Here is a 26,420-nt window from a genome sequence, read left to right as displayed (position 1 = left end):
CAGGGGACTGATTCCAAATTGTACTGAATGTATTTTCTCTGATGAGTTTTGCAGTGCTAAATTTAGCATGACAATGCTATAGTATGGTTTTCAGAGATATGATCCTATAAGCATATACATTTTGACACGGAATGAATCCTCTCCCAGATGGTAGCTGTAGTGCAGTGGGTGACAACGCTATCTCCTACACAAGAGACTATGGTTCAGTTCCCCACACTAAACTACATCAATTAGACCTCTAACATTTTTAGCCATGGTTGAAAAAGTTAGTAGCTTTGGATAAGAGTGTCTGTCTAATGACGTAAATATAACTGTAATTGGAATGTGACTATTCAAATAGTGTATGGCCAGTTGTATCCTCTTGCCCACATGTACAGCTTTATGACAACATGGCTTGTACTATCATGCCCAATTTCCTTAATCCTCAGAAAACCAGTGAACCATCATCTTCACTTTCATACTCTTTTTTTTTTCTTTTGTTGAAGCAATCATTCCTCTCATTATACCTACAGTTGGGCAGGTCAGTATTCATAGCTTAGATTACTAAGCAGTCCAATTACATTCCAGTCATTGTCATTAAGCCTGTGTTAGTGTTTGGGCTATGACCTGGCGGTTGATTACGTGACTCATGTGCGTTTAATGAGGTGTAATAAATCCTTTAGGTCACAACCATCCATTTCAGGGAGTTTTGCTAGTGGCTAATGCTAACAAGGTTGAGTCAGGCTGAATTCTGGGAAAAGTGGAAAAGGAATTGTAGGCAGCACAGATGTAAGCTCTGTTCTTAAAGAGCTAACAGATGCTACTCAGGAAATTCAGGTAAGATGTCATCAACATCCATCTTATACCAGACAAACAAACTGTCCTTTTATGAGCAAATAAGACATCTGATGAAATACCTGTAGGTATAAGCTGATTTTACAAGCTGAGTTATTATCACTGGCTCTCATGAATGGCTGAATTAAATATTGTCATGTTTCCAATGTTAAAATATTTAATATAATAAAATCAGTATTTACCAATACTGATTTATTACTTAATAAAAAAAATATCTTAAGCATTTACAGAAATAACTCTAAAGTCAGGTCTCTGTGTCACAGTATTTCTATTATTTAAATAAAATGTGGGTTTTTTTTGTCCCACAAATGGCATATCAAGTGTTACCTAGCCTTAATAATTCAGACTAAGAAGAACCCTATGTAAATAAAAGTAGCCAGATATATTCACTTAACTTTGTATATGCACATGGAATTTCATGGTAAAATCCAGACCCTAACTTTTCTACACAAACTCTTACTCTTGTCTTGGTATTTGTACAGCATTCACCAAGCATCTTTAAATCAAACAAGTCTGGATATACATAAAGAAACATACAAACTCTTTATCACATGCATGTACACAGAGTCTTACAGTAGAGCATGTATTGATTTAAAGCCACTTTACACAGATATGCAGTCAGAAAGACACAAAAACATAGTACTTGGCCAAATGTAAGTCTGCTTCCAGCAGAATCCAAGCAGTTTTCTTACCAAACAAAATTGTTTATAACCCATAAATTAAGTGATGAACACTATAGTAGCATACCATGACATGTTTTGTGTTTTATATTGTTTTTTAGTTGCTGATTGGTGTTCTTGTTATTTTTTTTTTTTTACTGTATTAGTGAAATGGATTTCATAGTGGATGACCCCCACACACAAAAATAATTATTAATAAATTGTCTGATAAATTATTTTTAAACCAAGATGTTAAAACCACCTAATCCTGCATCTTACTAATTTTGTAGGGTAGAGATTCATCATTCATTGCCATTCACTAATATAATCGATTTGTTTTTCCTTGGAAAGTAATGTTAGTAGTGTTGCTACTACAAGTAGTGTTGCTGCCTCACAACTCCAGGGTTGTGAGGTTATGTGTTCAACCCAGTGGTGGACAGTAACGAAGTACCAAATTTCGTCACTGTACTTAAGTAGGTTTTTCATGTATCTGTACTTTTCTGAAGCATTTTCATTTTGGGTGTCTTTAACTCGCCTAAATTTCAAACTGTTTACTCAACCACTTATGAAAACCTGCCATTCCGTTTGTTTTATATGTGGGTAAATTCTTAATATGTCTGAACAAATCTCCCGGCTTTGTCACGCTCTCTGCATGGTACCGTTCTCAGGAGATGGACGAATACAGTTGGAGCACTAAAACAAGTGAACCTCAAGTTTCTCTGCAAAAAACAACGTAATGTGAAAGGCAAACTTTTTTATATTTGAGACTGTAATCACTTGTTTCAGTTCTTAGAACCATTATAAATTAACATTTGAACTGCATAGTTAGAGTCAGCAGTTACAACTATTCATTAATTTTACATTACGGATCTGTAGATGTCATTAATCACTTCAAACTGAAGGTAAGAATTAGTTGCAGGTTTATTTAACAATTTACAATGTAAATTAACACTGTACTTAAATCGAGGTCAAAAACAGAAACATTCCAAAACCTCAAAATGAGTACAGCGAGATAAACAAGTCCAAAAGACAAATACAAAAAACAAAATCGAGTATCAGGCAAAAAAATTCTGAAAAACGAAAAACGTATTTAAGAAATAGATGGCTTAGAATTGCAGAAATATCTCAAAAAAAGGCCTACTTTGCAACTATGAAGACAAAACAGAGAGCTTAAAGAACTGTAATATTTTTTCACCTTAAATTTACCACTTCAAAATGATTGTGATGCTTCACTGAGCTGTAAAAGGGAGAATAGAACCTCTGTTAATACTAATCTTGGCTTAGCATTGCAGAAACTGCACTTCTGGTGAGTCAGGCTACGATGTAGTGTTAAGGTTCAAGGTGTGCTCTGTGGTGTAGGTTCTACGCAGAATAAGAAATTGGGCTTAATACTCAGGAGACGGCTACCTCTGTTGGTTTGGAGGGGAAACACCTTGGATTTTGATATAAAATTCATTGTAATTAATCTTTCTCCGTTTTGGTTGTGTTCATTAGTGTCATATTAATTAATGGCATTCTATTACAAGACCAGTGAACCAAGAGTGACAATTCTTTATTATATAGTCTTTTCGCATGTTGAGTGAATGTTTTTTGTGCTGTTCAGTTCAGCTCAGCACAGCTTGATAGTGCACTCCGACACGCATGTTGATAATACAAACCCATTTCTGAAAGAGCAAATTTGAGCGACTGGTGCTGGAGGGACAGAACAGTTTTAAACTAGGTTAAATAAGACAGTTCTACATTTTTAAGCATAGCTGGCAAGCTAACAGGCACATGTCATTTAGCACAACACAGCAGATGTTTTATTCAGCGTACTTCACTTCAAATCATACATATTTACAAGATAAAGTTTCATTCCTCTGTGCACAATGTATACCCACAGCACTCCCTTCCTGTAACTCTTCTAAACACACTTGACTGAAATCTGGCCTTGTATTAAAGACACGGAACAGAAATTTGATACACTGCACATGTCGTTTTTTTGAAATACCACTCTCATTTGAAGATACCATCCACAACTTTTAAACTGCGGTGTACTGGATTACCATTATACCACCCGATCCTACCACAAAAATATAGCCCAATACATCAATTATATTTTGAACCCTATTTTGGTCTTAGGGCATTTTCATTATATTTGCATATCTTATTAATTTGCCTTTAAATCCACATAACATGATGGATATGAATCAAATCACACACTTCCTGCAGCCCTATCTTTACTACTTTCAAAAAATGCCAATTGAATACAGAATGGTTTTCCAGCATAATGGGTCAGTTCTTAGTAATTTCCTAAATGTCCACTGGTCAGTTTTTACACAGTTGATAGACACCTCAATCAAAATTTACATATCATCACTGTCCAATCAAAAACATGTATCTCCCAAAATAGCAACATTACAGGAGAAGAAAATCCTTCTTACATTTCAGTGGAAATCAATGTAATTGATGTTTTAGTTTTAGTCAATGTAAAGATTTAATTTCAAGTAACTTTGGATCATTTCTATTGGTCCATTCATCATGAAATTTTCACACAGTGCTGAAAAGACCAAACATTTCACTTGAATATGCCAAACACAGGTGCTCTGATTCAGTTCCTCTGGTGAGGAGCAGCGGTGTGGTCTCTGATTGGCTGAATGGCTGTCACTCATATCCTTGTGATACCCCAGAGGATCCTGGGATTTGGAGTCTGTGACCCTATCCACAAAAGAACCGCAGAAAGGCATGACAGTTTTATAGCTGTTTAAAACCACATGTACCTTTTGGAATAGCTGCAGCTCATGAATTAGAAATAACACTGAACTCTGTGGAGCTCTGTACACTCCCTAGTGCCTAAAAAGGGCTCATAAATATATGTCTGAAAAGCGCAAATTTTCTACCATTTAAAATTTAGATTATTTTTTAAGTGAAAATGTAAGGATTTTTAGAAAGAAAAAAATGTTATGTTGAAAAACAGAATTTAGAAAATTTCCAGTGAATGCTAGTGTAGTGATGACATCACCCTCTCTAGCTGCTATTCTTTCAAATGTATGGAGGTAGAATGAACAATGGGGAAAAAATGAAAATGATGAGTGAAGTCACTGCAATTTGGCCTGATGGGTCTCTATGTGCCCAAGTCTGACCATGTAAACTTAGTGGGCAGAAAGTGAGTAGGGTTTGAATACTGAAGACATAAAAGCAGTATAAAGTGGAAAAATTAATGCAGAAGGAGAACATGTTTATTTATCCAAAACCTGTATACAAGCACAATATTCCAGATCAGGACAGATGTGTCAGAGTTGGAATGGTGTTGATATCTTGAATATTGTAGGAGTAGTGCTACCGAAACCCAGATGGAATAATAATATCAAGAATAATAACATTTAAGAAGAGTAGTTTGTTGCTCACACTAATAAGAGTTATCTGAAATTTGCGCAGTGATGTTCAAAAATCCATGTAAATGTAAATGGTCACATTTCTCACACTTTCCCTGCCTTGCTCTCTGTTTATGGACACACACACATACACACACACACACACAAACACACACATCAATCTGCACTCTGTAGTAGCCCATCAGCCATTAGAAGATATGCTGACAGATGTCTTGACCAGGACCTGAGTAACAAGTCAAGGTCAAATACTGGAGATTGCCATCTCCTCAGCACTCATCACACATACACACACACACACACACACACACACTGGTAGTACTGTGCTGACTCAAACTGGATCAGAATGAAAAGCTTTCCCCAGGATATTTTCAACATTACAAATTAACCTTGAAGAAAAGCGGGAGAGTGAGAGAGAAAACATAAAACTGCACTACTCCCAGGCTCCTGCTATTACATCCCTTTTAAAGTTTTCTAACATAATAATATAAAAAAATGGTTCTTTCTGCCTATTCTAGATTTTGTGCTCTAGTATCCAAGAACATTCTCGAGCTGAAATGAACACACATTATGAACTGCATCCTCTCTATTTGCTCTGCTACCTGCAGAGTGGCTGCCTATAAATCAGTCTGAGTTCGGAGTGTTCAGCCAGTCCGTTCTGTGTGATAGATGATCGCTGGAATTCCTGCCTTTGATGTTAGAAGCAGATGATGGAGGCGGGATTCCCCAGGGTGCTCTATCCTCTAGCATTGAGCTGCTGTATTGCTGTAAGTGTATGCCGCTCTGGGTGTGTGTTCACAGCCCCTAGTGCACTAGTGTACGTGTTTGTGTGTATACTGCCACAGATGGGTTAAATGCGGAAGACACAATTTGTTGTACATTGTACATTGACACATAATTGCACATCACTGTCCGTGTTTGTGTGTGTGTGTGTGTGTGTGTGTGTGTACGTATGTGTGTGTGTGTGTGTGTTTGTGTGTGTTCACATTATGATAATATTACTTCACAATTGATTTTTAAGTTAACAGTAATAATAATCAAACAAACAAAAGTAACCATAAAATGTATATTTTTATTATTTTTAGTAGTAGTAGTAGTAGTAATAGGGCGGCACGGTGACGCAGCAGGTAGTGTCACAGTCACACAGCACCAGGGAGGTTGTGGGTTCAAGTACTGCTCCGGGTGAGTGTCTGTGAGGAGTTTGGTGTGTTCTCCCTGTGTCTGCATGGGTTTCATCCAGGTGCTCTGGTTTCCTCCCACAGTCCAAAAACACATGTTGGAAGGTGGATTGGCCCCTCAAAAGTGTCTGTAGGTGTGAGTGTGTGAGTGAATGTATGTCACCCTGTGAAGGACATGCCTGGCTCCAGGGTATGTTCCTACCTTGTGCCCAGTGATTCCAGGTAGGCTCTGGACCTAATGTGACCCTGAACTGTATAAGCGGTTTCAGACAATGAATGATTATAATTAGTGGTAGTGGTAGAACAGTAGTAGATGTAGTAGTAAAATTAAATCATATTTTTTATTAATATATGAATTATTAAGTATTAGCTTTAAACTAGAAAACACATAAAAGTACACATGAAAATTTCTTTGTGTTTTAAATGTCCACATACTCATTTTACCAGTCCCTTTTCATGAATCCAGATTTTAGTTCTCAGCAAAAACCTGTGATGTTGGTTCAACCAGTCTGAATGACAAGCTATGTCATGTCATAGGCATTATGTCACTGTGACAAACACTGAGCTACAATGTCTGTCAATTCACCCTGAAAGTATTGTGCCAACCATTTAGTTCTATTTCATTTGACACAAATGTTATGACAGTTTGATCAATGTTGGCAAATGCAGTCTTTTTGACAGATAAGAAGTATTAGGATACTAATAATAGTTTTTCAAGAGGGAAATACTTCCTTTTCATTTCTCATGCAGGTGTTGGGGTTAGAAGGGTTAACATCATTCAGCAACAGCAGTGGTCCTCAGTCCTTGTTCTGTTGGACCACTGTGTGATGAATAAATATTTATGAATGTGGTATGTTCATAAGTTGGACTGTTAGTGGATTAAATCTAGGCAGATTCATCAAGTGTCCTAACAGTATCAAATGATTTTGAATATGTATTTATTGGTAAAATGAATAAATTTTTTATTAGTTGAATGTAGTATAAACTGAGTGGTGCTTTATTCTAAATTAGTTTATATTTATAAAACACTTGAAGAAATCACATATTCTTGTTGCTTTTTTTTTTTTTTTTTCTTTTTACAACAAACCTAACTTTGGGGAGACAGGGTTGAGTGTAAGTTATTATGCTCCTAGTGCACACACATATAAGCTGTGTCTATGATGTACATGTTGATATGTTAACATTTACATATCAACACAAAACACATCATATTATCTTGCTGTTTTTGAACTAGTGTGAATTAAATTTACAGGTTTGTATATTGTTACGCTCAGATAAACACTGAGCTCTAGTGAGAAAAATGTTTCAGAGTATAGATGTGATTATGTGCGTTTGTGAGAGCACATGTGCTGTTGTGTCAGTTCAGTGTTTGATCTCAACTGGAGACCATTAAAATGGTGTTTACCTGATACTTACAGTAATTAACGTTAGTTACTCTCACATTCCAGGGTTAACGCACATGCTGTAATTTAAGATAGGGGGGAAAAAAACATAATGACAATTAAGCTAGGCAGGGGATCGGAAAAAGCTAATAAAATAGGAGCAGATAAGTTCAACGTATAATGTTTCTACAGTCTCTGTAAAACAGTAACAGCATTATCATGTCTTAATGTAATTTGAAAAGAAAGAAAGAAGTAGTTCTGAACCATTTGTTTTGGCTCATTCATCTTATAATATACACACACATCACATTTACACGAGAGTTTAGAGTCCAAGATGAAATCATGCTTGTGTAATATTTTCTGAAATAGTGGGGATTTGTGCCCTCTTTCACCGCAGTAATAGAAACTTTTGAAAGTCTGGTGGAACACTGCTGTGATGGGCATTTGAAGGGCCATGTCCCACTCCTCAGAACACAGTTCAACTGCTCCATACTCACATTTGGCATTGTGCATGCCTACGGCTCCTGTCCTGATATATATTACAAAATGATAATGTATGAAAATGTAAAGTCCATAGTTTGTCCCCGACAACTCTCTCACCCCCTCTCCCTACCACCACAACTCTTCCTCTAATTTAAGGTATCTTGGGGATTAATCTGGGATTTATTTAAATGCAGCTCGCACTGTTTATCTTTTTGAATATACAACCTGGTGATTAATATTGTTTTATGTGAAACCATAAGCCTTCAGTAGGTTTATTTATCCTTGGCTTTGGGTAAGAATGTATGACATCACTGTTCCTTCTAACATCTCCTAGACACTTTGTTTCTCACTCTTCATTAAGACGCAGAGACAGATGCAATGTATAATTTTGGTCCAATTGCTTCTAACATTAATGATTTTCTCCTGGAGTATTACATAAGCATGTGTAGCTATTGCTTAAGTCTTGCTCAGTATATTTTGTGCATGTGTATGACTTTGTGTTTGTGTGTCTGTTGAGAGCTCTAGGATAGTCTCTCTCTCTCTGTCTCATCATCATATCAATTGCTTTTTATTGAATAATTTGCTTGAGAATGCAATGTATTTTTGGCTGCATCCGTTGGCCAGTCACAACGCAGACCCACCATCCGGCACCACAGGCATACATTGCTGATGAAAATTACTGACTAAATCCCTCAAAGAGAATTTAGATGCTAAGAGATAAGGTCCGAATATTCAGACTATTTGTTCTCTAAATATTGTCAGTTTATTCTCAAAATATTTTTATTCAATTTCTTGAAATTCTTGACTTGTTGGAAGTTTCAGACTCAGGCGCATGGCCACAAATCCAAAAGGTCCAGACAGGACTGAAGCCACTCAGTCAGTCACTGTTAATTCACAGAAAGTCAAAGCAGGAGCGTGAGACACTCAAGATGCTGCTACAGCTTTGGTTTGTGAGGGACATGAAATACATTACCACCGATTGAAAAAGTGAAAGTAAACCATCCCCAACCATTATCACACAATACTGGACACATTTTTACCTACGCCACTGATTGTAAATGCTTTGGAGCTGAAATTATTCAGGACCAGCTACAGCTTTACTTCTGTCCATGTCACTGTTCTGATGTTGTAGCTGCATTTTCATGATAAAGTTTGCAATATTGCTTTTATTTTATCAGCAATGTCAAAATATTATTCACTGTACCCCTAATGAAGCCAGAGAATAACCCTGGGTAAAGCCCAGGAAAAGATGGTCTTAATGAGTCAACCTTTCATCCTTTCAAGGTAATAATAAATATCAGGCTAAATATAGGACATCTCAGTGCCAAAGAAGAAAAGGTCCAGATTTGTTTACCAACATAAAGTTCAAAAGCCAGGCTCAGTCGAAGTATAGGTTGTTTTAGTGCCCGTGACAGGGCACGCTGAAGGCATCATTAACCCTGATAAATATGTAGCCATTTTGGAGCAGCGTATGCTGTCTTGTAGGCAGTGTGTTTTCAGGGACATCCTTTCTAATTTTAACATGAGACTGCCAAGCCACTTACAGCATGTTGTAACAGTATGTCTGCAAAATTAGTGTAATGGCCTACACTCTCCATTAATAATAATAATAATAAACAAATCAAATCAAATTAAAATATATTTATATAGTGCTTTTTACCACTGACATTGTCACAAAGCAGCTTTACAGAATTAGTATTAGAACAGGTAACAATGCAAATCAGAAAGCCCCATGCAAGCAAGCCAAAGGTGATAGTGGCAAGGAAAAACTCCCTCAAGACTGGAGGAAGAAACCTTGGGAGGAACCAAGACTCACAAGGTGGATCCATCCTCCACTGATCAAACTACAGAAAGAAATGAACAGTATAACCAGTTAAGTCTGTCTTTATGCTATAGTGTAGTTATTAGAGTATTGATGTAAGTAATGGACATTAATGCAATAATTAAATAATAATAATAATAATAATAATGATAATGTTAATAATGGTGATAGTGGCATCAATCTGGGGCCATAATAACAGTGCTGGAAGCATCAGTTAGATAATAATAATAAACAATGCAAACAGGTGCAAAACATATAAGTGAAGGCCTTGTATAATTCAAGAATGTGGGAAAAAATGCTTTCAATATGAAGTCAGATGATATTTACAAACCTGTTCTTGATTAAAATAAAATTGATGACAAATCCTTAAACTTAATTTTTGTAACAAATTTCAGTCATTAAATCTTAAATGAACAAGAGTTTATGATACCTGATATGTCACATACTGACTTCATGCTCATAAATGAGTATTGTAAGGGGGTGTTCAGTCTATAGAATATGGAACGTTAAAGCATAATAATTCTGTACTGACAGATTATTTGATAATGCCACTATATCCAAGTAAGAATAATGCTGGGAAATATTTAATATATTTGCATTTATCCAATGCATTATAGTCAAACTTAATACTTGCAAACTTGAGACACTTTCCTAGAGGAACCTGTACTGACTGCTTTCTTTGCGTAAACTTCATTTGGGATACAGAAAGTCCTGAGCAAGCATGGAAGCTAGTTCTACACTCATAATGCTTTCTGCTGCATCACTTTCTGTCAGAACTGCTCTGCAGAGAGCATTTGTCTTAAAGCCAACCCGGAATGTCATTTATCGCTTAACAGTCATGTCATTGCAAGGATCATAAACTTTAATATGATCTTTAAAAGGAATATTTAACCTCTGCACTGCAGATGCCAGCACATAATTATGGCATCCAGAATTCAGAGCCAAGGCTAAAGTAGATGTTAATCCTTGCACAATTATGATCTTATTCCATCTCCTCATTTGTCCTTTATTCATTATACTACTGTATTGTTTTTTATGTCATACATCAAATTTTGTAAGATTGGTTCTGACACTGTGGATAAGCACTGGAAGACATATAGATGAGGTGTTTTTCAAAGAGATATAACTAAGCATTCTAGGGCAGATTTCTATGATTGGAAAGAGATGTATGTGTCAAAGGAGGCCAGGCACTGTTTCAGAACATACTTGACTGGCATGCAGTTGATTGTTTAATGACTGTTACCGATGAAGTTGATAATACGTTTTTATGTTATCTCCCACCAAAGTTTTCTGGCACATCATGGTAACCAAAATTTCCTGCTCCAAATGCATATTTTTGTGTAATTTTAATCAGGTTTAATCAGTGATAGAGAAAATTACCCTCATTAATCACGTGTATATGCATTTCTATAAGGCACTGTCCAGGTTTGTGCACGAAATAAACACCAGTTAACTCTCCCCCAACAGAAATAATTTAATCCAATTAATCAGTAATCATGAATGTGCACCACGTCCAAGAGAATTATAGTATTTTTATTAGATGCTGCAGCTCAGCCAATATCCTGCCTGTCATAATTCATACAGAGTAAGCTTTTCAGAACTCCTGAATGCATCCCACACAAACCATGTTTAATCATTTTAAAAGCCCTGCAAAAGTCTGTAAAGTCTGTCAGATTGTTTGTGTTCCTGAAACTGTTGCTATGAAACAGGGTGTTAATGTTTTTCTTTTTTTAATCACAGACACAAAGCAGGATGAAGCTCATTGCAGAGAACTATGAAGATGGCCACCTTCATCCCCACCATCCTCATCACCCTCATCACGGTCACCCAGGATACACACACCACCGTGGCCCACCGAGAGGACAGCCCTCACACACAAATCACCGAGCACAGCTAGAGCAGGTAGGAGACATATATATATATATATATATATATATATATATATATATATATATATTTGTTAATCGTGAATGCACTGTATAAAACACAATTTGATCAATCTGCTCTTCTTGGCAATACACTCTTTCTTAGCAATCATTGCTATATATGTAAAATTAATCATTTGTCATTGTACTCATACAATGAAATATGTCTGCTGCATTAAACCCATCTTTGGCAGTAAACACACACACACACACAAACACACCCCAGAGCTGCAGGCAGGTGTAGGATAGGTGTGCTGCTTTATGCTACAACTTCAGTTTAGGTTAACTGAGATTCTTGTCAAAAATCAGTATTAATATTCATAATTACTTAATTTGTTAATATATATATAAAAAATATCTAACTACATTATAAGAGCTATTATGTATTAAGAGATTATTTAATTTCTTGTCCATTAGTATTGAAAAAAGTCTTGAATTATCATTGTTTATATACTCCTCAGTCTCTGTACCCTCAGGCCTGTGCTTTTAAGTTAAAGTGCAGTTGGCGCACTGTAAATAGATCTTAGGATATTTTATTAGCCTGAGTGCTGACTTTGCAGGTTAACCTGACTTGACTTGCCTTGACCTACCCTCTCCATATTTGGCCTGGAGCAGTGTTCCAGTTTCAGTAACCAGTGAAAATCGGTATTGCTCCATTATTGCTCAGCAGTTTTGATGAAAGCGGACCATAGATCAGATCGACACCAAATTCCAGCACTGAGAGGGGAATTTGTCTATAAATGACTGAAGGAACGAAAGGGGAATTTTGCCTGATTGTTTGATTACGGGAATGAGTGCGCTTCTGATATCGGAAAGCACCTTTTGAAGAATAATACTTAGTGGACACATGGTGTTTAAATGGCACACATGCACAGACACAAAAATGCATCGTTTTCTGAAGTGCTTCTGAGCACATATGGCTATATTTATCACAGTAGCATGATGGCTAATGCAGTTAGTGATTAAATTCTTTGCAATCATACATTGGAAAAATTATCTGTTTGAACTCTCTGACATTTGGCAAAAAAGTGGTGACCCATCTTTGCTTGCAAAGACTTTGGTAGATGCTTTTTGCACATTCTGATGCTCCTGTTATATGTTTTACATTCACCTGCTTCACGTGTAATGTTTCTGAATAGTTCAGTTTGATAATTCTATGAACTTTTCACTCTGATTTTTCCCCTGTGCGCAATTCTTTTGGATGTTTCTGCAGGCATCAAATTCTAAGTTGTGTTTACAACAGAGGGTGAAGTTGGAGAGTGCAAACATTAGAAATCTTTTCTTTGTGCTTTTATCAGCTAAATATCTGTTCAATACAAAATCATTAATCTCATTTGTATTGTATTTAAGAAAATGACCCAACTCATTTTGGAAACAGGGTTGTAGTATAAACTGTCGCCTGCAACCATTTCCTTTGGATCAGTCAAACTCCACTGTTCCATTCTCTATATTTTTCAATGACTTTTCAATTTAAACTTATCATTTATAGTAGTGTATGAAACTGGGTTATGAGTGTGTTAAGAGCTGTATCAATAAAGTATAGTGAGAGGCATGTGAACAATAAGGAGATCTAGTTAAAGCCTAGACATTTTGGCACAAGTAGAAGGCTCAATGAGAGATGAGCAGGAATCCACAAATCTTGTGGCTTCCTCTGCGGGAGATGTAGGTGCTGTTTGATGATCAAAGCTGGTCAGACCTCAGGCAGGCATGGACCCCCCCCCCCACTCCAATTCGGCCTTCTGTAACATCAGGTCAGGCACAATGGACAGTTGCTCAGCTCAGCAGAGAAACGTACAGACAGTTAGTCCTGATGTTATTTTCCGGGGAACCGAGCGCTATACAAATAATGAGTGTGAGTGTGAGCTGTGGCAGTGTAACTAATAAGGAGAGTCAAAACGTTTTCACTGACATTTTTCCTTTCACACATGTAGTGTTCTCAAACTATCCATGGTTTAGGCAGGGGGCGGAGCCTATGCAGCACATGCAGGAGGCATGGCATGAATTCACTGTGAATTCTCTAAAACATAACAAGCTCTATTCACACATGGGCTCATCTCGTGATTCATAATTCATACATTACCTGGAATGTATATTAGTGGGTTGGCAGGATAAACTCCAGACACTTGTTTTTGCACATACAGCAAAATATAGGTAATATAGGCAAAATCCAGGTAATGTGTGGAAGAGTTCAGAGTTACCATGTGTATGTGAATGTGGCTTCAGACAGGTAGCACAGACATGAGGGCTTCCTGAGATATCAGCACCCCACTACTTCACTGTCAACAAATCTGAGTGAGTGGGCGAGAGCTGCGGGACGACAGCACAGTTGTCTCACATTACCACAATTCTCTTTGTCCATAGAGAACTCCTAGATCTGCAGCTTTACCAAATGGGAATTTATTTACCAAATGCTGGAATGAATAAATAGGTTTTTAGTTTAGACTTACAAACTGTGACCCACATATTGACTGGAAGGTTATTTCAAAGCTTGGGGGCTTTATATCATGATCTGTATCTCCCTTTTTTATTTATTTATTTATTTTGTGTGAAAATTTCATGATGAATGGACCAATAGAAATGCTCCAAAATTACTCTGAATAAATTTTTTTGTACAGTGATTATCAGTGAAATATAAGAAGATACATGAATTTATTTAAGAAGCGACAATATGAAAAGACAAGTCCCCCTACAACAGATTTAATAATACTAGGCACAGCAAAGCAGACAGCATAATACATAATACAGTAGAGCCTCTACTAACGAACGCCTATACTAACGAACTTTCCAAGATACGAACCGGGCGTTTGAATAATTTTTGCCTTTTAAGATTAGTAAATTGTAGTTTTAGCAATTTAGCATTAGTGTAAATAGAAAACATTGAAATTCGTGCTAAGTTAAGCCTTATCTACGCCTCAACTCTCCACATTCACCTGCCTACTCTCCGTTACTCCACCAACCCCCCACCTCCCTTCATACAGCCAGTGCCTGTGTTACACCTCCAGCCAGTCGTCACGTCTTCAAGGTAGCGATATGTAACCACTTAAAACTTTATTTCTTTTTTATTACTGTTACCACTGTATTTCTTTTTTATTTTTGGTAATGCTACATGTATTTTTCTTTACTAATTTGAGAGTTTTGTAAACATATATCAGTGCAGAAAGGGTGACTTTTGGGGTGGGGGCTGGAACGCATTAATTGCTTTTCCATTATTTTAAATGGGGAAAATTGACACGAGAAACGAAATTTTCCACTTACGAACCGGGTCACGGAACGTGTTCAAGTTTGTAGGTAGAGGTTCCACTCTACATTTACTCAAGAATTGAGTTGTGAGGCCGTTTATAGCATTATATGTCAACAGCAGAATTGTGTAATGTGTAAGAACTCTGTCAGCTGCATTTTGGGCCAACTGAAGCTTGTTTACTAGAAGGTCAAGCATTGCATTAGTCAAATAAAGTGATAAATGCATTAACTTATTTTTTTCAGCATCTTGAATATCTTACCGTAGTAATATTTCAAAGATGAAGAAAGGCTAATGTAGTAATATTAGCTATATATTGATCACAGAACAAATCAGTATCATGCCAATGATGTCTCTAATGAAACTGAGAAAAAGTTTGAATATAACATAAGGTTAAACCAGTGGATCTCAGACTTTTTTGACAAAGTACCAGTCATTTCAAGACCCAAACCTCCAAGTACCAGTCTTATTACAGAAACACATGCGTCCTTGGTCCTTCCTCTGTTTCAGAATAATTATTCTAAAATCATTTCTCAATTAATAATTAAAAAACAAATAAACAGGCCTAAACTGAATATTGTACAGAATATTAAGTTTTTGAGTTTGTTTCTTCCTCTCTTTTTATTTGTCATCAGCATAGAGGTGTAAGTTAATGCCATGTTTACAGATGACATTCCCTAGCAGTAGAATATATATAAATATATATCAGTGGCGGATGCTGGTCTTTCAAAGAGGGGAAGCTCAATTTCGGCCTACATCATAAAATGTGTCGGTTTATTTATACGTAAATTCTACCCTCCGTTCATTTTCAAGAAAATGATCTGTGACTGTGTCGTACCAACAAGGCGTCTTTTCCAGGGACTGATGTCCTCTCAATGGCCAGCAGAGCTAAGCTGCTTAACCGGCCTTGGCCCATGTGATGTGTGTCCACCTGTGAGTGCTTTGTGACGGTGGAGGGGCTCAGCAGCACCCGCTGGTCAGAAACTGCGATAGAAGTCAGAAAGAGTGATAGAAGTCAGTCTCCAAACCCCAGCAGCTACAAAAAAAACACCAGAAATAGAAGCTCGATTTGTCACTAGTCGTTTTTAACAAAGAAAATGCCGCTAAGAAGCTTAAGAAAGTCTGGTTCAACTCAGAACAGAATGAATATGAAATAAAATGATTCGCTCATTTTGCTGTCAATCAAAAAGGGATTCAGTCTCAGACAGATCATCCAATCATCATGCAGAAGCTGAGTGTCTGGGCCAGCCGAGGCCAGCTCACTGCCCCATAGACCCCAGAGACGCTGAGCGTCCGATGGGCGGGACAAAAGCCAGCATTTATCCAATGGCTCGTCTTGTTTCGCTGCCCTTCGCTGCTTCGCTATTGAGCTCTGTGGACGCTCAGCGTCCGGACTGTTTTAGTCACTGAATCTGCGCGAATGATTGAGAGGAAAGCCGCGTGATAAGAAGCTGATTCTGAACAAAAGTTAATCGCGTTGAAGTCCATATTTATTTAATGAGATGTACACACAACAGTATATATTTTGTTCACTTATTTTTTGACATTGTAGGGGAAGCTGAGCTTCCCTTGCAGTCTTAGAGCAATCGCCACTGATATATATATAATAAGAATAATAGAGGTCCTTATCACTGGTAATTTAAATGTATTTGGTACTTAGTCAGGGCTGAGAGATGAGTTTATTATTGTCAACAGAGGCTCAGTTATTCTGGTAGCATTCTGTTGCGTAAACTTGTAGGAAAAGGGTCTAATATTCATGTCGACAATTTAAAGAAGGAAACATATTTAAATAGCTCCATTTCCTGAAGTAGACTACAGCCTCTGTGCTGCAGTTTCACTGTATTCCGAATCTGCCCTGACTGTGTAAAGCTGTGGATTAGTTGGATTTAACTGTATGGTCAGACTTTTTTAAAAATAGCCTCCAGTTTTACTACTGAAAACAATCATTACTGCCACAAACTGATGATATCTGTTTATAATTTTGTATTAATTAAGTTATTTTTAATATACATGTATATTTAGTTTGAGAATTTGTACTAAAAAGTTACAAGGACTTCATATTACTTCACATTAATGAAGAAAAATAAGCTAAATGTGGCTAGTAAGTGCCCTTTAGTAATCTATGAGGCTACCCTTCCAGACGAACTGATTTTATACAATACATTTGTTTGGCTTAACATTATGGGTTAGCACTGTTTTACTCTGGATTTTCAGGACATATAAGGTGTATCACCCTATGGGTTTGTAGTATCTCCTTTTATAGGAGGCATTGTAATAAATCACAGCTGAGTTATGAAGAACACTGCTTTATCAGCACTAGAGATATTATGATAGAGGGAATTTTTCACCACCATTATTTAAACGCCATGCTGTGTAGAATTCCCCGCCTTTGAACACTGATAATTTATTTAATTCAAATGTGTTTAGATTCAGCAACAGGCTTTTTCTTGCACGCAAACACACACACACAAAGAGGGAGAGAGAGAGGACATATAAACTACCTTCATGTGTATCATTTCCAGCTCCCCTCAGGACAAACAAATGCCTCGGTGGTGAGAAAGCTAGCAGTCATCATGGCTTGTGTGTGTGTGTGTGTGTGTCTGTGTGTCTGTGTGCAGCTGTGAGAGGTGTGTGGAGGCTATGTCCAGACACCACACCTGACATGTCATAATCATATCAAGTGGGAGAAAGATTAATTATGGACTCACTCTCTCTTGTTACACACACACACACATGCGAACACGCACACACGCGCACACACACATGCAAACAGGCACACACACACACACACAAAACCTGGCATACACCCAGACACACACTCTTCCATCAATCGTAAGGTAGTAATAACAGTGCAATTTATGGAAGTCAGGGGAAACCCTTAGAAAAGGGAGAACCCCATTCTAGCATAGCTATGCTAACTACTGGGGGAGTCCCTTCGGCCCACCCATAGATAAGGCTGTGTGGGCAACAAAACCAAAACAAAACATCTTGCTGTTGCTATCTTGTCTACTCCAATTAATATTTTTTTATCATAACTTATATGACTGTTCAAATTGGCACAGCTTTCTCATGTTCCAAATAAATATATTCGATTAAAAAAATTAATTCTTAAGCTAATTTTATTTCATATTATATAACATGGTATGTCATCACAAAATAATGTCTATTTGATTCATTAACAACTCAACACAGAAACTGAGAAACAAAAGAAGCAACACCAGACATAATAGATACAACATCTATGTACATATGACTGAACTGTTTTTTTAAATATGTTAAAGCTATTTGCATTAATTTGTTAAAAGTTTAAGATTATAAATCACATAATTTTGCATTTAACCAAGACTAAGTGTACACATATATATATATATATATATATATATATATATATATATATATATATATATATATATATATATATATATATATTTTTTTTTTTTTTTGGAAGCGACTCTTTTTAGTCCCCGCGACCCTAAATTGGATAAGCGGTTACAGATAATGGATGGATGGATGGATGGACTCTTTTTAGTAAAGAAAGAAGATAAAATTGCAAAAAGGCAATGACAACAAGAAATGACAAAATCCGTATCCATGTCAATCCCTCACACTTTGTACATTCAAATTCACTCTAGGATTTTTGCGCTTCCAAATAAGGGTGGATTTACACAAACATACACACAGCAGCTAAGTAAAGGCGATGGACCAGGTGTAGCAAATTCTTTCAGAGTGAATCATCACAGGGACACTTACAGTACACAGCTGCTGGTTTATGGAGTACTTGGTTTAACCCTGGTCAAAATGCGGGTTTTTGACGCATAGTGTTGGTTAGCTTTTAGCCTTTAGCAGCCTATCAGGTTCAAGTGTGAAACCACAGCTATGTCATGGCTGTGGCACAGGGTTTAACTTGGTGCAATTTTATCATAAACGTATGGGGAATTCAAAGTAAGTGGCCCTGTTTTACTCTGTGAGTAACAATATAGTTACATTCATGCACAACAGTATTAACATAAATCCTATTAACATCATCACATATGCTTCAATATGAAATTTGTTGTAATTACATAAAACAATGATATATAATGTAATTACGGTACTGTAATGGTACTGTACCAATGGGTTGCAGGGTGGTTTAGACATTGAGCCGTAGAGATGAGAGCTACCCTGTTGCTACTTATCAAAATAAATGTTACTTTAAAAATGGTGTATGATGTATTATACAGTATTATATATATATGTATTATACGTGGGCTTATATGACAAAATGATTCACCTGAAAGGACATGTGGTTTTTAAGACTTTATTTACTAAAGGAAATAGACAGTTCTCATTGTAATGAGCACACCAGGGCCTACAATTCTAAGACTTTTAATGTGTGTATAAGAAAAGTGTGTCAGTGTCTTAAAACAAATAATTTTTGTAATAAAAACATGTAATAAATCAAAGCAGTGGGTGCACTGTACTTAAAATATGTGTAAATAATGATATTACATGTACTTCTTTATGCTTTTTGGGTTAATAGACTTAAATAAACAGATTGAAAAAGATGGTATGTAGCATACTATAGGTGTTTGCACTATTCTTATCACATCACCATCTAAAAAAAATCGTACTTGAAACTGTTACACCCTCCACCTATTGCCATACTTAGTGGCATGTAGCACTTATATTGCTGAATCTACTTTATATAATTTACACAGCCTTTGATAAAAACCATGCCAACTGCACTCTGTCGGCACTTACTCTATGTATAAAGTTTCATATCTGATGTTATTACCCTGCATAAATATTTTTCACCGCATGTCTTTTTTCAGTGTTTTTAATAGAGCCAAGCTTTATAGACTCTGCAGTGGTCCAGCCTACAGCTCTCTCGGCTGTCTAGGAGGGGCCAACTCTGCAAATGTGCTGAAAATGGGCTAAAAGCATGTAGATGTTGTTAAAGGTATGGGGAATAACAGACTGACTTGTAAAAGTCAGCTCAGACTGCATTTTACAGTGAGACTGTAAAAGTACAGATGGGAATGGCATACGGTATAATGGATTGCAAGGGCGAGTGGCATGTCGAACATGCTGGGAAAGTATGGCTAAATGAATATATAAGTTGGTAGCTAAGTGGCAGGAGTAGTAAGAGGGGAAGGAAAGTGAGCTTGAATGCATGTGTATTTAAATCAACGAACCCTCAAAAGCAATTCTCTACATCAATTTAGCCTTCTCTAACTTAATCCTACTTAATGTGTGGTAGGTGTTCTATGCAACACTTGTGGTGAGGAGGCATGCATGTTCTTGACTGGAGTGGTGAATTAAATTAATTCGTGAAACTGGTTGCAAAGGAAGCATGATGCTACTTTTGGTGTTGGACGCACTGTAGTACATTCTAGGATTGGGGATGTCTAGGCTCTTTGCAGTTCAATTTGATTTTGAGTCACTGTTTCAAGATTTTACTAAACAAGTTTCTTGGTATATGGGACTGTGTCTCTAATCTTTCCAGTTTGTTTATTTATGCTTAGATAATTTAACCTATCTAAATCGGAATATTACTAACTTTACGAGATATTGATCACATAAGCATATATGAATTTTCTTCCATTTTTTCTTTCTTTTCCCTTTCTGTTTCTCCCCCTTCCTCCTCCTTCCCTTCCTTTTTAAACGAATAGCCTCCTATAGACAGGTGTTGTATATTATCCTTTTGCTATATACACTGTATACAGGGCATCTGACTTTTTTGCATATCTGTGTGTTACAGTTCCAATGTTGCTGTATTGTTCATGTCAAATAAATGAATACATAAATAAATAAACTTGTTGTTAAACAAGACCACATACATAGATAGGGTCAAGTTTACATGTTTTCAGATTTTTATTTCATTATTTAATTTAAACATTAAGCTTTTGTAAGCTTTTTTAACTAAATGTAAATGGAGTCAACTTTTTCCACCCCTAATCATTTTTGGTATTTCGTTTTAAATGTACATTTTAAACATACATTTTTATTAATAATAATAACAAGTTGAATTTGTGTGCACCTTTCTAATACGCAAGGTCAATTTTCGAGAGAGAGAGAGAGAGGGAGAGCACTTAAGACAGCAGAATAGTGGACATTAAAAGGGTCAGTGTAACAGTAAAAGGACAGAAGTCTGTGTCTGTATATTAGTTGTGCTAAAAATAATAATTTTTGAGAAAACACAAACTAAAATATTTGCAATATTTGCAGCATTACCAAAGAAGAAGTTGAAAGTGTCCAAATATTTGTCAGTATTTAAAAGGGTAAAAAAACACTCCGCCCATCAATTTCTTTTGCATCGCTTGCTTCTTGTCTCCATATGCGACCCTTCACCTTTCAACCTTTGTGGGGAAGTTCAGTGCAGGTCAGGACCGAGCTCCTGAGGTGCAACTGTTTTTCTTTAAAACACACTCATCTTCATCCCTCCTCTATCTGCCTCTTTTATCTGAACATGATTAATCACTCTATTTGTTTTCCTCTGAACAAGAGAGGGAAAGAGAGATGGAGAGAGGCAGAGGAAAAGAGAAGGACAGCGTGATTAATGATGATGAAGAGCGGGAGACCACTGCTTGGCCAAAGATACTGAATGGAAAGATACTCACATAGCCATTACAAACACATTTTTCACTTACACACAGGCCCACAAGCACACACATGCAAATACATTCTGTTAATGATCTTTTAATATTAATATATCCTTCCTGTCAGAACAAAACCTTGCGTCTCAATTTTGTTTTGTTTATTAATATTTTATATGTAATTGTAACAAGAGTTGTTTCATGATGAACAGACCAGCAGAAATGGTCCAAAATAACTTGGTCCAAAACATTTTACATTAACGAAGAACATGTTGCCCTTTGGAGACGCAGGAATTTGTTCAGACAGCCAAATTGAATAAATATTAAATGCCTTTTCCATAGGTATGAATATATGCACAAATGCATATGAGGCCACAGCCTTTTCATAAGAAGAAGATGTGTTAAGCATGTCTTTCAGTGAAAGGTTAACATGAATGCGTTGTGATTTATTACAAGGCAGATTGCTTCATTGCACTGAACTGATGTAATGAACACTCAGACTTTGCTCACTGTCAGAAAGGCTAATCCATTCTGACACAAATCCCCTAATGACAACAATAACGTTAGTGATGGATAGTGCAGACTCCAGAGCATCTCAGATGCCAAATGATTTAAATAAATGCCAATGCACAATAGACCTGTATTTAATACCCATCTAACCATCAGTGTAAGGAAAACAACAGCTGTGTTTAAGGAGTCATTAAATTAGTGCTTAGTGTAGAGTTTACATTAGTTAGAAAAACTGAGGACGTTTCTATAACATTACTTTAGCAAAATTGTTTAACATTTTGTCATAATGCCATTATGTCCTGCTGTGTTTTGCTGCCCTAGTATGGTCTCTATGTTTTTGGTTTTCACATGCTGTCTGTGTATGTTTTCTTTGCTATGTCTTTTTTGTCCCATTGTCACTCCCTAGTCAGGTGCCTTTTTTAATTGCTTTACAGGTGTCTTTCATTGTTGAGTCTCCTTAAAGGCTCTTTTGGTTATTATGCTCATTAGGCTGTGTGTGTTGTGCTCTTTTTCTGATTGTGTTTCAGTTTATGCACTTTTCATTTGAAAAAAAAAACAAAAACCTACTAACACTTGCATTTGCTGCTTCATTTTTTTGCCTTGCTATTCACATAACACATTTATTGGAATATTTATTGATTTATAACATTTTTTTAACTAGGGCAAGTAGAAGCACTTCTAATTTCTGCAATGTATAAATATTTGTTTCAACATTACATAAGTATTAGCATCCGAGGTCCATGTAAAACAGCAGTATTCTATCTACAACGTTAATATTTTTGAGTCTCCTATAAAAAAAAAATAGATGCACTGAAATTTGCATAGTTAAATTTGTTTCCTTCCGAGGTTGTTAACTCATTTTAGTCCATCTACAAGATGTACAAGTCAACCACTTGTTCAAACCTTCACAAATAACTTTACATTGCACTTACACTCACTGATTTCCTTCAGCTCCACCTGTCATATGTAGGTCCACCATTAATGTGTACAGTTACAGGTCTATCTGTTGTCCAGCATCATTTATTGGCCTTCCCTACCCCATTGATAATTGACATGTTACTTCTCATGGGACTGCTGTCTGATAGATATTATTCAATAAGTGCTAATGTGTTCTCAATAGTGACACTGATATTGTAGTGGTTTCATAAATACATATCGTAAGTATATCAAGTGATGATGACTGAATGAAGTTTTAGGATGGTCTATTATCCAAAATGATGACTCAAGTGCTGTTGTCAGAACTCAACGCAGTGGTGAAGGCCTAGGTGTTGGCTCACACCGTTGATTATCTGCAGTACACTGTGCGCATTCATTATGAACAGCTTTATGGGCATAATAATGTTTTTTATTTTTTTATTTTATTTTATTTATTTATTTATTTATTTTTCGCTGTGCAACTATAAGCATGTATCTCCAAAATAGTAACTATATAGGAGAAGGTAAAAAACCCAAAATTAATTAATTTCGGGGCATTTATATTGGTACATTCATCATGAAATGTTCACACAATGTGAAACACAGCTACAGTTTTCATATGATGTAATATTCAAAAAATTAACAAAAATGGGGATTCATGTTTTTTTTGGGAATCATGGTATATCCTCATTCCCAAGGTCCAGAATCCATTATCAATTAAAATTCATAATATTACACAGCTCTAATTATTAACTACACCAATTGACTTGGATTAAATGGCTCCAACATTCTTCTAATAATATAAACTCCAAAGACTACATCCTCTGGGATTTATTTATTAAAAACTCCAGTCGCTTAAGCTTAAGTAGATATTAGCCCCTCACTGCCCACTTTTAATCTACATACTTAATACAATGCCCCCAGATGCATTGTACTGATCACTTACAGTGGCTTCCATGAAAAATGGCAAGTGATATACATTCAAGTGAAAGAATTCGGAAAAGGGGCATGGTTTGAAATTTCTGTGCACCCCTGCAAAATAAATAATAATTACTGTTTTTAATAATAATAATGTCTGATATCTAATAGAGTTTTGTTGATTCTAATATGATTGAAAACACAGAAATGCATGTATAACCGTTAGCTCTGTTCACTTCATGTGGTCCCCTCCCCTTTCAATTTCTCAAAACAAAACTGCAAATTTCATGTGGTCCAAAGCAGTTAGCATTGGGATTAATGATGGTATATATCACGTTTATTTCATTAATCTTCTGATCATTTTTCTTTCTCCAGCACATACACAGAACCACGTTCAGATACCCACAGTGGAATACTGAGGACTATGTTCTGTCAAACTTGATAAATTAATCTACAGCACATGTATATTCTATTATGCACATCTCATGTTAATAGCATCTGTTTTACTAACACAGTGTTCTATTCAACTTAGGATGATGAAGAGGGCATCTGGGCATGACTGTGGCCAAGGCAATCAATGCTACAATCAGGTACTAAAGGGTGAGTAATGATGACGTTGATGGTGGTGTTGATGAGGAGGAGGGGGATGCTCAAGCTGCGGTTTATATTTTGCTCTATTTGGCCCACTACCTCTTTCCTTAGAACAAATTTGCCCCCAGTGGCCAGCAAAAAAAAATCATGAGATTGGATTCAGGAAACCATAAAAAAAGTAGTGTGCGTACTGAAACCAGGCTGGTCCTTAAGCAGAAGTGGAACGACTGTTAAGCCGCAAAGTCCCTTACATTTATATATTCCCCAAACCATTAACATTTTTACAGTTTATATGTTATTAAAACAACAGAGTGAAAATAACCAGAGGACTTCTAGCTCACACACCCACACAGACCTGTAAAGTTTAACGCCCCCAGCCTACCTGGAGAGACTGTGCATCTGTGGTTGGGTTTGTTAATTAAAAATCTCCAGGGGGAGTACTTTAAAAGTCAAGATGGTATGTGTTTTGCTTACCTAAGAGGTAAAAGATGCTCCAAATTTATGATAGTGTTTTACCATAATTTGAAAGTTAACAGAGTAACATCTGACACACCGCTTTCTATGAATTTAGTGTCATTATCACAGTGTCAGTGTGATAAAACAATGTTGTCTCATATTATTGACTTGCTGCAAAATCTGTGGAAGTACAGCCTAAGGGTTTTAAATGATCTTATTCCTAATTTGAATTTAATCAAATGTATTTGTCTCTGTTGGTGCAAAATTGCTATTTTGTTTTCTAGAAATGTTTTACTGCCAATTCTTACTACAAACATAAGCGCAGCTACAAAGTTCAAATTTCAACAATGTGGTTTAATGAATATACAGTGAATCATAAGAATAATGTAACACATTTTGGTTATATAAAAAACAATTAGAGTAACAATTTTAAATATAGTATACAAAAAGTATATGGCTCTTTTTACTTGTCTTTAAAGCTGTGCTACATTAGATTTGTTTGTTACAACAGAAAAAGTCACATTACTTAGTCAAAATGAAAAAAAAATCATCTGGTAAAATATAATGTCATTCTGTTTCTGCATGTCAACCTCTAAAGCCTAAAATACTCATTCAAAAGTCAAAGCTAATTTTGGACTATGTCAAATGTCTTCACATATTACAGTCTCTTGCACAGTCTCAAAAAGAAGTTCTGGTTCAATGGGTTGGTTACCTGAGTAACATTAGTGGGGCCAGGCCTCACAGTGCTGATTTGTACAGTGCTGAAAGTTGGTGAAAGGAAAGAGAGAGACATTGTTGAATATGGAATGATATGAATCGAGAATGCATGCTCAGCATAGGGATTGCTTGCTCAGCATGGAACTCGAAAGGAGGCTTAAAAATAATAAGTCATATTGCCTTTCCAACAAAACTGCCGAAGGACTATTTTCTGGAAGATAAAGGATACTGGACTTTTTTTTCTTGAGGTGTCAATTTTCTGTTGTTTTCTATGGAGGAACACATTTTTCCTGCATGTTTGTGGACACCTTGTTGTTATCTTTTGTGTAAAGAATCCCAAGATGAAAAAAGTCAGTAGTCTGTATCACAAGTGTTCCCTTTAACAAAAATAACTTCATAATATAAATACTTATGATATAAATTCAGCTTTTTATTCTGGCATATACTAGCACACCATTTGCTAGTTAATTAGCAGTTAACACTTTTGTCTGTATAAATCAAAACAATAGACTGCTGGCACAACTAAGGTGCATTCCATTCATTGAGCAGCTGCCTATTCAATCATAGCCTTCAAAGTCAGCTCTGTCATTAGGCAACATTTTAATCGACAAGGAATCTCATTAGCCAGTGCATTCGGACACTCTTCACAGTCAGGATATATCATCACCTTTAGTGCATTGTGCTGTTTACTCACAACTGTCACTCAACTTAGCCACTTAGCTTACCATAGTTTGTACCAGTTATTTACCTCAGAGACAAGATGGATCCTGAAGTGGCAGCATAAAACTACTTACATTTGTACCCTAACTCTTCTGAAGCATTGACTTCATCCGCAATGTTTGCAAA

General features: G+C 36.4%; 1 protein-coding gene across 2 annotated transcripts in view; it reads left to right on the top strand.

Moving 5' to 3' along the window:
• LOC136665649 (ERC protein 2) overlaps nt 1-26,420 on the top strand; it is a 259,064-nt gene that overhangs the window by 172,828 nt on the left and 59,816 nt on the right. For both annotated transcript variants that reach the window (XM_066643294.1, XM_066643293.1), the window contains 2 exons: nt 11,470-11,631; nt 24,343-24,410. In XM_066643294.1, coding sequence (XP_066499391.1) covers nt 11,470-11,631; nt 24,343-24,369 — 189 coding nt within the window. In that variant the 3' untranslated portion in view covers nt 24,370-24,410. The remainder of the gene's footprint in view (nt 1-11,469; nt 11,632-24,342; nt 24,411-26,420) is intronic.

This window comes from Hoplias malabaricus, chromosome 14, assembly GCF_029633855.1.
Source record: "Hoplias malabaricus isolate fHopMal1 chromosome 14, fHopMal1.hap1, whole genome shotgun sequence".
Lineage (NCBI taxonomy): Eukaryota > Metazoa > Chordata > Actinopteri > Characiformes > Erythrinidae > Hoplias > Hoplias malabaricus.
Note: the sequence above shows the minus strand (reverse complement) of the source record. Positions and strands in the feature narration are given on the sequence as shown.